Source organism: Nerophis lumbriciformis, linkage group LG23 (assembly GCF_033978685.3).
Source record: "Nerophis lumbriciformis linkage group LG23, RoL_Nlum_v2.1, whole genome shotgun sequence".
Taxonomy (NCBI): Eukaryota; Metazoa; Chordata; class Actinopteri; order Syngnathiformes; family Syngnathidae; genus Nerophis; species Nerophis lumbriciformis.
In genome coordinates, this window is record NC_084570.2 from 15,067,501 (window position 1) to 15,081,548 (window position 14,048).

The window sequence follows — 14,048 nt, forward strand, 5'->3', positions numbered from 1 at the left end:
TGTACTAGCCTGACTGGTGCATTCTAAAGACCGGACACCCTACGTAGCCAATGTATGGCACTATATATATATATATATATATATATATATATATATATACACACACACACACATACATACATACATACATACATACATACATACATATATATATATATATATATATATATATATATATATATATATATATCTATCTATCTATATACATACATACATACATATATATGTATGCATACATATTTATATATACAAACCCCGTTTCCATATGAGTTGGGGAATTGTGTTGGATGTAAATATAAACGGAATACAATGATTTGCAAATCCTTTTCAACCCATATTCAATTGAATGCACTACAAAGACAAGATATTTGATGTTCAAACTCATAAACTTTTTTTTTTTTTTTTGCAAATAATAATTAACTTAGAATTTCATGGCTGCAACACGTGCCAAAGTAGAAAGGGCATGTTCACCACTGTGTTACATCACCTTTTCTTTTAACAACACTTAATAAACGATTGGGAACTGAGGAAACTAATTGTTGAAGCTTTGAAAGTGGAATTCTTTCCCATTCTTGTTTTATGTAGAGCTTCAGTCGTTCAACAGTCCGGGGTCTCCGCTGTCGTAGTTTACGCGTCATAATGCGCCACACATTTTCGATGGGAGACAGGTCTGGACTGCAGGCGGGCCAGGAAAGTACCCGCACTCTTTTTTTTATGAAGCCACGCTGTTGTAACACGTGCTGAATGTGGCTTGGCATTGTCTTGCTGAAATAAGCAGGGGTATCCATGAAAAAGACGGCGCTTAGATGGCAGCATATGTTGTTCCAAAAGCTGTATGTACCTTTCAGCATTAATGGTGCCTTCACAGATGTGTAAGTTACCCATGCCTTGGGCACTAATGCACCCTCATACCATCACACGTGCTGGCTTTTGAACTTTGCGTCGATAACAGTCTGGATGGTTTGCTTCCCCTTTGGTCCGGATGACACGATGTCGAATATTTCCAAAAAAATTTGAAATGTGGACTCGTCAGACCACAGAACACTTTTCCACTTTGCATGAGTCCATCTTAGATGATCTCGGGCCCAGAGAAGCCGGCGGCGTTTCTGGATGTTGTTAATAAATGGCTTTTGCTTTGCATAGTAGAGCTTTAACTTGCACTTACAGATGTAGCGACAAACTGTATTTAGTGACAGTGGTTTTCTGAAGTGTTCCTGAGCCCATGTGGTGATATCCTTTAGAGATTGATGTAGTTTTTTGATACAGTGCCATATGAGGGATCGAAGGTCACGGTCATTCAATGATGGTTTCCGGCCATGCCGCTTACATGGAGTGATTTCTCCAGATTCTCTGAACCTTTTGATGATATTATGGACCGTAGATGTTGAAATCCCTAAATTTCTTGCAATTGCACTTTGAGAAACGTTGTTCTTTAAACTGTTTGGCTATTTGCTCACGCAGTTGTGGACAAAGGGGTGTACCTCACCCCATCCTTTCTTGTGAAAGACTGAGCATTTTTTGGGAAGCTGTTTTTATACCCAATCATGGCACCCACCTGTTCCCAATTAGCCTGCACACCTGTGGGATGTTCCAAATAAGTGTTTGATGAGCATTCCTCAACTTTATCAGTATTTATTGCCACCTTTCCCAACTTCTTTGTCACGTGTTGCTGGCATCAAATTCTAAAGTTAATGATTATTTGCAAAAAAAAATCAGTTTGAACATCAAATATGTTGTCTTTGTAGCATATTCAACTGAATATGGGTTGAAAATGATTTGCAAATCATTGTATACGGTTTATATTTACATCTAACACAATTTCCCAACTCATATGGAAACGGGGTTTGTACATACATATATATATATACAGTACATAAACATACATGTATATACAAGGTTTCCCCTTAATGTAATTGAATGTGGTGGAACGTTTATTTTACTAAAAGAAGGACTTTTGTCAAGGCGAGAAACAATTGGTCATGTTTACATTGTTTCTTCTTAAAAAACTCTGCTTTACTTTACAAACTTTTTGATATACAAACCATGTTCAACAGCCAATCAGTCCATTGATTGAGGTCCCACTGTACTTGCTTTCTTTTTCCTCCCTTTGTCATCTTGCTTTTCATTTTTATTGTCATTATTATTAATATTATTACTGCTTTTAGGCGTGACTGTATTTTTACTTGAAGTATTTCAGTGCAGTGCCAACACTCTTGCTTTTGGACCCTACTCAATGTGCAGTGAAGTCACAAGTGCTCTCACAAGTGCTTCCAAAAAAAGGTGACTCACAAAAGCACACACACACACACACACACACACACACACACACACACACACACACACACACACACACACACACACACACACACACACACACACACACACACACACACACACACACACACACACACACACACACACACACACACAAAGATTTAGTCCTTGTGCCAGTTTATGACTGACTATATGCACTTACTCTTAGGATCCAAAAGGGACCCGCCCATAAAAGTGTCAGAGGTCAGCAATAAATTAAATATTTTTTACATGTTGTATGAGGAACACATGCAATGCCCGTTCTACGCCGTAGTTTCGGAAAAGGTAACAGTTGGAAAAGGTAAATAAAAGGGCCTCTCCTCGGACTAACTGGTTTCTGCACAGCAGGATTCCTGATGGGGATGGATGAGTTTGAGTTGTCACGAGTCAACCTCGGAGAACTATGGTTTGCTAACATACTAATTGGTGATCAGACGAAATTTTGCAATTGCTGATGGACTATGAGAACGGAGAGCTGTGTGCTGGCATTCCAAAACCAAGTGCTTCACAAAACACCTGTAAGAACCTATGCGTCCACGGGGGATTGCTGTAAGGTTACAGCAGTGTGAGTCATCACATTCACTTCTCTGAAGCAGACAGGTGTGCTGTGCAGTTTCTTCTTGTGTTGTCTAAATTGTATTGAACTGTCATGTATTTGTGGGAGCACTGAGACTTGGGTGGCTTCCATGAGTCATCCCACTCTCTGATCATAAATTCCTCCGTGTCCACTGAGAGAAGTGGTAATGCGGAGGTTGGTAAGAAGCACCAATTACTGTAATAATGCCTTATCCAGCTTTGACTTCCAGCCTTCCGTGTGTTTGCATCACCTTTGTTTTGGTTCCAGGGCTAGCAGGCAGTAACCAAGGTGACTGATTACCAATGTTTTGTCCCCGCTCCGACCTCAGGGTGACTTCACCTGGAACAGCTTGTCCGGCCAGAGTGTACGCTTGAATCCGGTCGCCATTCAGAGCCTATCGGAACTGGAGAGAGCCCGACTCCAGGAAGTGGCCTACGCCCGCTTGCATCAAGACTATGACGTTGGATGTCAGATAACTTTGCCAAAAGGTGAGATCACGTGTTATTCGCCACACTTTAAGTCATATACATAGCTTTTACTAGGTGGTATTTTCTTAAACTTTTTATATTTTCCAGTACTCAAATATTAACACTCCCTGAATAATCTTACTCTTGAGTTTAATCATATTCAATAACTACACCGAACCTACTGACCAATGTTGATGATTTACATTTATTATAAAAATCTATGAAGCAGAAAATGTGTTTATTTCAACTGTTTTCCCTCAAACACACATTTTGGCTATACAGTGTGGTTAACCCGATTACATTGTAATCGAACAAACTAATCCATAGATCACTGGATTACTAAAATAATCGTTAGCTGCAGCGCTAGTCAGTGGATTTAGCTCAGGCTTGCTAAAGGATAGATCTTCACCAACCATGTTTTACGACCTTCTTGTCAGTGTTGCTTATAACTTCCAGAACCCCTGACAACCGCCATATGAAAGCAAGGAGAGTTACTTTGAAATGTCTACACATCGGTTTGCTATTTCAGCGCCGGTGTTTTACATTTTAGTTGACTGGAGGAGAGTTTAGGGTGTTTTGTAGAGTGTCATAGGACAGAAAAAAGCAGCAAGAGTTCATTAGACAGGTGGAGTTATTGTCGAGCCCAGGAGGTTTTACATATTGGCGGTTTTCCATTTGGCTTTGCAAGTCATCCGTCAAAAATCCAAACCATTTCCTATCTCTACTCCTACCCCCACTTTGCTGTCCATGACATCTGCTTTCTCTAGTCTCACACACCAGTTCCTCTCCGCTTCTCACCTACTTTACTCTCAGCTCTCCTTCTACCTCCAACTTGTTTGCGGGCAATGGTATCAAAAAAAAAAAAACATGGTGAAAGTCAAATAACATGTTGGGGCTTTGCAGCTTTGTCCGTGATTCTTGGACACCGGTAGAAACTAAAACCGATCCATGACGCAAGCGGCTAATGCTACTCTGGCGTGTTCAGTGGGAGATGGATGCTTTTCAGGGAGTGACTCATCCAATGCAGGAGAACATCTGGAGTTCAAACTGAGGTTGCTTTATCAGGATGTAGGACGGCACAGTGACCTGACAAAAACAGAGAGTTGCTGAGGGTTTCCACAGGAGAATTCCAAGCCTTTAAACATGCTACAACCCAGCCTCTTGGTCAATATCAACACATTTTTGTGACATTTATTATGTATGATAGTCTTTCAACAGATTGTAGGACAACAAACACATGTAAACTTAAAATCCATCCATCCATTTTCTACCGTTTATTCCCTTATGTCTCTTAAAATTAATATTTCTGTAAATCATTGTAGAAGAAGGCACAAGGGTTGTCCTCATACAACTACTGATACGATCACGATATTAGAGCCTTTAGTACTGGGCGATACCGATATTTATCTGATATCAATCAGCAGGAATCATAAATACTTTTATTATTGTGTCATGTGGAATATTAGACACGGTTTGATCAAGTGAAATCACTCAAACACAGAACAATGCGGGGGGAAAAAATGAACGCATTTGTTATTAACTGTCTGGAATGGACTTATGCTGTCTTTAAAGGGGACATGTGATGCAAAACCAACTTTTCTTTCCTGTTGGTGCCTGTTTTTGTGTATTTGGGATCTTTGTAAGTCCCGAAAATTTGAAATCAAACCATGGAGGCATGGCGGAGATATTTATAAAACAACCATGCCTTCCTTCATACTTCCTTCAAGCGAGCCGTTTGGAATTTGCCAAGTTAGTTAAGTTTTTCCCAAATGTGACGTCAGCGGATAGCTCTATACATGGTAGAAATTTACCCACAGTGCTTGTAGTCCGAGATACTGTCGAAGTGGAGGCACGTAAATAAGACCGACCACAAAACGGCGCATCTTGAAGGGCCAGTCAGATCTTTGACCGAAGAACCACCATTACATGTTATGTAGACCACAAAGAAGTGTTTTAAATGTAGAAAAAATCATAATATGACCCCTATGAATTGAAGTAAATTGGTAATTGTTGTTTTGGCAACACCAAGTGGCCACAATAATATATTAAGCTAAGATCATGGCACAGTAAGTTGAATATTGCGGACACGTTGTTACTGGATGCTCTTTAATACTCTTCTACTTTGGAGAGTTTGTATCTCTAAGTAATATGCATCTATGATTATATGATTGTTTATATTGACATATGTTGTGTTTTAGACCGCTGCTCAATTAAGAGCACATATTACCAGGGATGTTCTGATCGGGGTTTAATGCTGCCCATTCCGATATAATCATCCATTAGTGAGATTGACCGATATTGATCCCAGGTATTTACTGTATGGTGTGTGCTATTGACAGATTAACGATTATCAACACAATATTCAAACTCGTTCCTAATTCTCTTTTATTACAGACACTTGTTTGATTAAAACAAAATTATCGTACACAATACCTAAACAAAATTAAAAAAACAAAACAAACTACTCACTTAAATCCTTTGCTTTTTGCCTTCAAAGTCCTCTTATGTTCAGGGAATTATTACCTAAATGTATGAACATTCACAACAACAACAAATCATTTTAAGAAAATCAAAATGTTGACCCAATATCTTTAGTATCGATCACATACTGATACTACATTTGGAATCGACACCACCAATTTATGGATCGATCCGCCCTCCTCTTAGATGTCGTGTTCCGACTGTGACAATACTGACACACCAACAGTTGTTGTTATATTATCCTCTCCCTAGACTCTTATTAATCTACTTGTTCATTTCCTGCTTACTTTCTGCTGTAACGTGCTTCCATCTACACTTCTTAAACATTACTAAGCACTTATTTCTCGTGTTGTTCAGATTGGAACATCACTCGGCACACCAAAAATTGGCCAAACCTGACCCCAATCTATGCTATCGTAATTTTCAGACTATAAGTTGCACCTAAAACCCTTTCTTTTCTCAAAAATCGACAGTGCACCTTATAAATCAAATCAAATCAACTTTATTTATAAAGCACATTTAAAATTTACCACAGGGGTAGCCAAAGTGCTGTACAATGAACAGGTTAAAAGATAAAACGAGTACCGAGCAAACACAACACAACACAAACAGAACACGATAAAAAATAAATAATTAAAATAGAATAAATAAAAACAGGTTCACAGCAGGTGTATTATGGGGCGCCATTGCAGGATGGATATCACTCAGTGTTAAAAGCCATGGAATAAAAGTATGTTTTTAAGAGAGATTTAAAAACAGGAAGAGAGGAGGCTTGTCTAACACTCAGGGGTAGGTCGTTCCAGAGCTTGGGAGCAGCAACGGCGAAAGCTCTGTCACCTCTAAGCTTCAGCCTTGTGTCAGGGACCGTCAACAGCAGCTGATCGGCTGATCTTAAGGATCGGGTGGGGCAGTAAGGCTGAAGGAGGTCGGAGAGATAGGTTGGCGCGAGGTTGTTTAGACATTTAAAAACAAATAAAAGGAGTTTAAAATGTATTCGGTAACGCACAGGGAGCCAGTGAAGGGACGCTAAAATAGGGGTGATGTGCTCACGTCTGCGGGTCTGTGTTAGCAGACGAGCAGCAGAGTTCTGCACGAGCTGCAGGCGGGCGAGGGAGGCCTGGCTAATGCCAACATACAGGGCATTACAGTAATCAAGACGAGTCGAGATAAAGGCGTGGATTAATTTCTCAAGATCATGACTTGATAGAAGCGGTTTCACTTTCGCTATTTGGCGTAATTGATAAAAGCTTTTTTGAACGACGCTGCTGATTTGTTTTTCGAATTTAAAATCTGAGTCAAACTTTACCCCCAGGTTTGTGACACAGTCGCTGAGATACGGGGTCAGAGTGCCGAGGTCAACGTTGGGTTAGGGAGAGCGACTTGGACCGAACAACATAACTTCTGTTTTATCTTCATTTAGGCTCAGGAAGTTAGCTGAAAGCCAGACTTTGATGTCGTGCAGGCAGTCAATAAGATGTTGAACCGTGTTATTTTGTGCCATGGGAAAATAAATCTGGCAATCATCGGCGTAAAAATGAAATGCAATACTGTACTTCCTAAAAATAGAACCAAGGGGGAGAAGGTAAAGCGCAAATAAAATTGGGGCAAGGATTGAGCCCTGGGGGACCCCATGTGGTAAAGGAGCTGTGGACGACATAAAACTGTCTACTTTTACACAAAAACTCCTGTCGGTTAGGTACGACCGGAACCAGTTGAGGGCGGCGCCCTTAATGCCCACACAGTTCTCAAGACGAGTGATTAAGGTGGCGTGGTCGACGGTGTCGAACGCAGCAGACAGATCTAAAAGCACCAGGACAACATATTTACCAGAATCAGTGGACAGGAGGATATCGTTAAAAACTTTTAGAAGCGCTGACTCTGTGCTGTGGAGGGCTTTAAAACCGGACTGGAACAGCTCAGTGATACCATTATCCTCTAAGAAGGGCAACAACTGACTGTAGACAACCTTCTCTAATATTTTGGAAATGTATGGAAGATTAGAGATAGGTCTGAGGTTAGAGAGGAGAGAGGGGTCGAGGCTGGGTTTTTTAAGTAGAGGTCGTACCACTGCATGTTTAAACTCTACTGGAACTATTCCAGAAGAGAGGCTACTATTGATAATGTTAAGGACACTTGATCCAATAGTAGCAAGTACCTCCTTAAACAGGCGAGGTGGGAGGGCATCTGCAGGAGAACCAGAGGGCTTCATATGACTAACTGTGTCACTTAAAAAAGAAAAGGACACCGGCTCAAACTGATGGAAAACAGAAGAGAAATGCAGAGGAACAGAAGGGTCATATGAAGGCTGAGATAGACTGGCTCTAGTTGACACAATTTTGTCAGTGAAAAAATGGAAACAATTTTCACAGAATTCAAAAGAAGCATCAAAACCAACAGATTTGGGAGCATCAATGACAGTGTTAATAGTTTTAAACAGAACTCTGGGGTTGTTACAGTTAGAAGATATAATCTGAGATAGATATATATTCATTTCTGCTTTTACAGTCATCTGAAAGGAAAACAGGCTTTCTTTAAAAATGGCAAAGGACACATGCAGCCTGTCTTTTTTCCATTTTCTCTCTGCTCTTCTACATACGCGCCTGGCAGCCCGAGTGACGTCATTCAACCAGGGCTGAGGTGTGGCTTTAGCGCGGCGGCATTTGAAAGGCGCGATCGTGTCCAGTGTTTGTAAACAAATAGAGTTGAACCCAGAAACCAACTCTTCAGTATTCAGACATACAGAGGCTGCAGAATTATCATCACAAAGAGTCGAAAAAATAGAGGTGAACCGAGCAGGAGACGAAGAATTAAACATGCGAGAGCGTTGGGGCGGAGCGCACAATTTAACTGGACACTGCATGGGAATATCAAACAAGATCGGCATGTGATCAGAGAACACAGCGTCGCAAATGTCCAAATTAAAAACACACAAACCATACGAGAGCACTAAATCGAGTGTATGCCCGCGTTCATGTGTAGAACCACACACAGACTGTACAAAGTTAAATGAGTCGATTATATTCAGGAAGCTCCTGGAAAGCGGCTCGTCTGGACAGCAGGTGTGAATATTAAAATCACCCACAATAAGAACACGATCATATTTGGGCAGGATTTCAGCCAGAAATTCAGAAAAGTCAGTTATAAAGTCTTTGTGGTACTTGGGTGGTCGATAGATGACGGCACACAGGACGACATCAGAAAGACCCAGTTCAAACATGCACAGTTCGAAGCTTGAAAAGGAGGATTGTAGGCGGATCTGACGGCATTTAAAGTCATTTTTAAAAACGACTGCTAATCCTCCTCCTTTTCAACCGGACGGCCGTGGGGAATTAAAGTAGGAACACTCCGGAGGCAGAAGTTCATTAAGAGGGGCGGACTCACCGGCTCTCAGCCATGTCTCCGTCACACAGAGGAAGTCCAGTCCGCGGGAAGTGAATAAATCCTTCAGGATAAACGTTTTGTTTGTCAAAGATCTTGCGTTCACAAGACCGAACCTGGCGGGGGCCAGCACGTCCAGGGCCGCAGTTAATCCGGGTGGGGCCCGACACACAGCCCGCAGGTGGCGGGAATCCACCCCGCGCCTCCGGGGGCGGGTACAGCAGGAGCGACGGCGGCAAGCCTCTTCCTCCAAACCAACGATAGGAACCAGCCAGGAGCCGATGGGATCGAGCGAGCGTGGGTGCAGGAGGAGACCGGATACCGCACAATTCCTCCTTCGGGAAGCCACGGGAAGCCGGGCCAGGAGTGCCCTAACTTTCACCAGCTGGCCGCCACGTTTACCGCGGCGCCGGAGACGCTTCCGCCGGGGGAGAGGACCCCGGGGGCGGGAAAGGAAGGCAGGAATCCGGCCAGGTGAAAACGCTGACTGGGACGTCGAAAAACCAACGTCGAAGTTGATCATATCAGTGGGAGAGGGGCAAAGATCCAACAGTGTTTGGCGGTCATACACAAGCAGTGAGCTGACAGAGACGAAAATAGGCGCAAACAACACAAAAACGAACAGAGCTGACAGCGAGAGACGGCAGGCCAAAGCACATACTGGCGCCATCTTGGTCGGGGGCGTGGTCAAAACACCATAACCCGGTGCACCTAATGTACGTATTCATTTTGGTTGTGCTGACCGACCTCAAAGCAATTTTATTTGGTACATGTTGTAATGATAAGTGTGACCGGTAAATGGCAGTCACAAATTAGAGATACATGAGTAGACTGCAAGTTGACGCATGTTCAATAAATGATGCCAGCAAATATCCATCAGCAAGCAACACCAAAACTTTGATATTTCATTGAGAATATAGAATATTACACAAAGCGCTGAAAAATCTGTCAAAATGTTTTAATACGACTTTGGTAAGCTATGAAGCCACATCGCTTAAAGGATTGTCGGCTATTGTAGTCAGACGTACTGTGCTTCAATATACGGGTATTATTATGGTGTGTAGAAGGACCGCAAAATGGCACATATTAGAAGACATATCAATTTGCAATTTTTATGCAAAACCAACTGTTCTTACTTATTGATACCTGCTGATGTGTATTTGGGATCTGCATAAGTCCCAAAAATGTGCGCGTGTCCGCCATTATAGTTTGCGCCGTAGTCAATAAACTCCCTTTTCTCTGTCTTCTTGTTGTGGGGCATTCATCCCTCGCTGTTGCCATTTCTAATTAAAAGTAGTGTACAGTTCTAACGCATATCTGTTGGTAGACCCGCTATGGAAGCGCTAAAAACTACTGGTACAACAAAGTCGACAGAGAGAAAACGCTGTCAAAGTGGAGCCATGTGAATAAGACCGGCCACAAAATGGCACATTCTGAAAAGACGGTCAGAAAGCGGCTTGAAAACGGTCTGTAAAACATAATCTGTGCAACATTTTGACCAAAGAACCACCATTACATGTTATGTAGACCACAAGGAATGGTTTTAAATCGTAATATTACCCTTTTATAAGAAAATAGACCTGAATAGACCCGTTCATCGGCAGTGCGTCTTATAATCCGGTGCGCTTTGCGGTCAGAAAAATATGGTACTTAACTAATCCAACAATAATCCATTTACTATTAAACCGCATGATGTATGAATTGATGTATTTTATTTTCAGATTTTCACCAAAACTTCCATTTTTCAATCAGTGTAGTATACAACTGCATTCCTTATTTAGTTTATGAATATCTGAATACGCATCATGTTGTCCAGTTGATAATTATTGTCTTTTGTCCCTGCACAGATGGACAGAAGAGGAAAAAGTCGCTGAGGAGGAAGCTGGATTCTTTAGCCAAAGAGAAGAGTAAAGACAAAGGTATGCCAAGGTCTTTAAACAAGTACTTAGCAGGGTTTTTCTTCACCTTGCTCACTCCCTTTAGTCCCCTGTGCTGCTACAAGTCCGCCCCTACATTGCAGGTGAACAGAGAGGCTATAAAAATAAAGTATCTGTTTACAGTTTGTGTTTATGTTAGTGGGGTGGGGGGTTGGCTCAGCATTGTTGGCTGTAGAACATGCGGGCATTTTAGAGAGATTGGAGGCTTTCCTTATCAAACTTGTGAGTGTGGGCTCTGATCTCAGTAAAGGCACATTGAAATTCAAGAATGCATGCACAGATGCACTTAGCGGACCGTGCTGAAGATGTCAGGCGTCTTAGCAGGAGGGTGTCAGGTTGTTAGCACGAGCTGATATTGTGCAATGTAAGGCTGCAACAACCCTTCATTCATCAATGACAAGGGCAAAGCAGAAACGTATGTTTAGGGTGCATCTATGGTTAAAAAGATAAACGTTTCACATACAGGTGATTGTTTTCATGACTTAGATAAGTGTATTTAAAAAAAATATATTTTTTGTTTTCAGTTAAAAGTTTTGTATCAATAACCTACCTGAGATTACCACTGTAATATAACACTTTTACTGTGTCAAGGTTCGGTATTGTAATTACTGTTCTACAATGTGTTATTATGAAATGTCTGTATTAAAAAAGAAGACAAAAATAACTTTTCCATTGAGCAGGCATTTTTAAACTATATAATACACAGGTGTCAAACTCAAGGCTTGCGGGCCAGGTCATTTTATGTGGCCCTTGAAGGCCTGGGGAAAATATGCGTCAATAAGGTACCATATCTTTGCTTACTAAATGTATTTGTTCTTTCCGTTTGGACATTAAAAAAAGTACATACTGCATGAAATTGCAAATGTTTTCATCTTTAATATTAACCAATATTGCAACAAATATTGTTATCATCATACTTTCCAAACAATTTTTGGGGTTAAAGTAAAAACAAATGCTGTAGATATCTGCTGGAATTATGATTTCAGAGCAAGTTAACCATTAAATTGTTCACTGCAGGTTTTAGGGGTTACATTTATGGTGGTTTTTACAGCATATTAACTTTAAATTAAAAAAACACTTTTTTTTATTACAGTAAAATTCTGTCAACTGAGCGGTTTTTTTCATGGAAAAATCTACGCTTGTTTATACCGTGTAAACGGAAAAAGGGTCACACATTTTTTGCCATAATACAAAAAAAATAACAGTGGTGCCGTTTTTCCATTTACAGGCAGACGTTGTAAAACCACAGTACATTTTACAGTAACATTCTGGCCAGTAAGCTGACAGTTTTTCCATTTACTGTAAAAAACACTTTTTACTGCAGTAAAATTTGAGTTGAATTTTTTTTTACAGTGAACATAAAAAAATGTATAATATTAAAAAATGTACAAGCAAATTCATATATTATTCGCTGTGACAAACGGCCTTCTAAGGACAGCTCTAATTGCAATGTGGCCCTTGACGAAAACAAGAGTGACACTACTGATATAATAGAACATGATGGAAATGGAACATATGGATTTTTCTGAATAAATAATAATGAATACTACGGAGTTCTTAATGCCGTCTCTGTGGCTGAATGTGCAACTCAAGTCACAACACTATAAATATTTTCTTTGGGAAAAAAATAACATGAAATGCAAATAAATACAATAACTAAGGGGTTTACGATTACAATGTAAATCATTGATAAAAACTCTTCTAAAGAAGATTAAAAAAAACAAAAATAGGCAGGAGCATAAAACTGAATCCCAACATGTTTTTGAGACTAGCTGTCAACTTATCAACGAGAGTTTTGTGTAGTTGTCGGTTAGTGTATTTGATTAATTTTGATTAATTTGCTGCCTTAAAGTGACTATTTGCAATCTTTACGAGGCTGCCTAACAGAGCTAACTTTCAAAAGTGTTGTAAACATTATATATCCTCCATCTTACGACCCACGTAACACACACTCGTGTTGTCACCAAATGATGGCTATTCGGCAAAGTTTAGCTACTACATTAGCTAATATTGAATGTGTAGCCTATCGTAACAGCATGACTGCAAATTGTTAGTTGCTTTCTAGTAATTTTTATGTGCCAAAAGGAAACCACGTATTTCTCCAAGCCATGTTTTTATGGTGGCGGATTTGGTCCCTTTAGATGAGGGGAAACATTTAAGGGACTAACCTCCTTTGGACATCACACCAGGGCTGCATCTTGGCTAAAATGGGGCCAGTGAATACTCAATTTGCCTTTATCAATACAAAAAAAATCTAAAACTTGTACAGATTAAATGGAAAAAAAACATTCAAACACTGAAATTAAAATGGCTCTTAAAATCCAGAACAATGTTTCTTTTGCCAAGTAAGTATATTGTGTGTCAATGTATTAGTTATTTTTTTAACAAAGCGTGAAAGATTTCACTTTGTATATAAAAAGCACATTCAACAATACCGTGATAATAATGATAACCATGATAACTTTGGTCACAATAACCGTGATATGAGATTTTTACATCGTTATAACAAGAATTAATATGTATGTGTTTCGGTACATACACTGTGCTTCTATTGTGAAATGACTTCCTGTGCAACTGTGATTTCATCTTGGCAGACCCTTTACGTTTACGAAACAGTCATTATTAATCATAATTAAAGATGAAAGTAATTTTTTAATTTACTTTCCCTAAATATCTAAAAATATTCATATTCTCTTCATGTCATACTATGCTCTTTCCAGCGCTGCTGATTTTAGGTTATAGAGTTTTTATCCAATCAGAAGTCAGCGAGCTTATGTTGCCATGCTCTACCAAATCTGCCCGAGGCCTTTAGAATCAACAATGCGGGCGTCCGTACACTGTAAGTGAACGGACACAAACATTTGACAGACAGTTGCGATAGCCAATCAGATCACG

General features: G+C 40.3%; 1 protein-coding gene and 1 long non-coding RNA gene across 4 annotated transcripts in view; one reads left to right on the forward strand and one right to left on the reverse strand.

Annotated features, from left to right (window-relative positions):
• The window catches only part of LOC133622363 (rho GTPase-activating protein 6-like), a 131,454-nt gene that overhangs the window by 101,396 nt on the left and 16,010 nt on the right, over positions 1–14,048 (forward strand). For all 3 annotated transcript variants that reach the window (XM_061985009.1, XM_061985010.1, XM_061985011.1), the window contains exons 2-3: positions 3,219–3,378; positions 11,064–11,135. In XM_061985009.1, coding sequence (XP_061840993.1) covers positions 3,219–3,378; positions 11,064–11,135 — 232 coding nt within the window. The remainder of the gene's footprint in view (positions 1–3,218; positions 3,379–11,063; positions 11,136–14,048) is intronic.
• The window catches only part of LOC133622364 (uncharacterized), a 70,323-nt gene that overhangs the window by 34,728 nt on the left and 21,547 nt on the right, over positions 1–14,048 (reverse strand). The window lies entirely within an intron of this gene.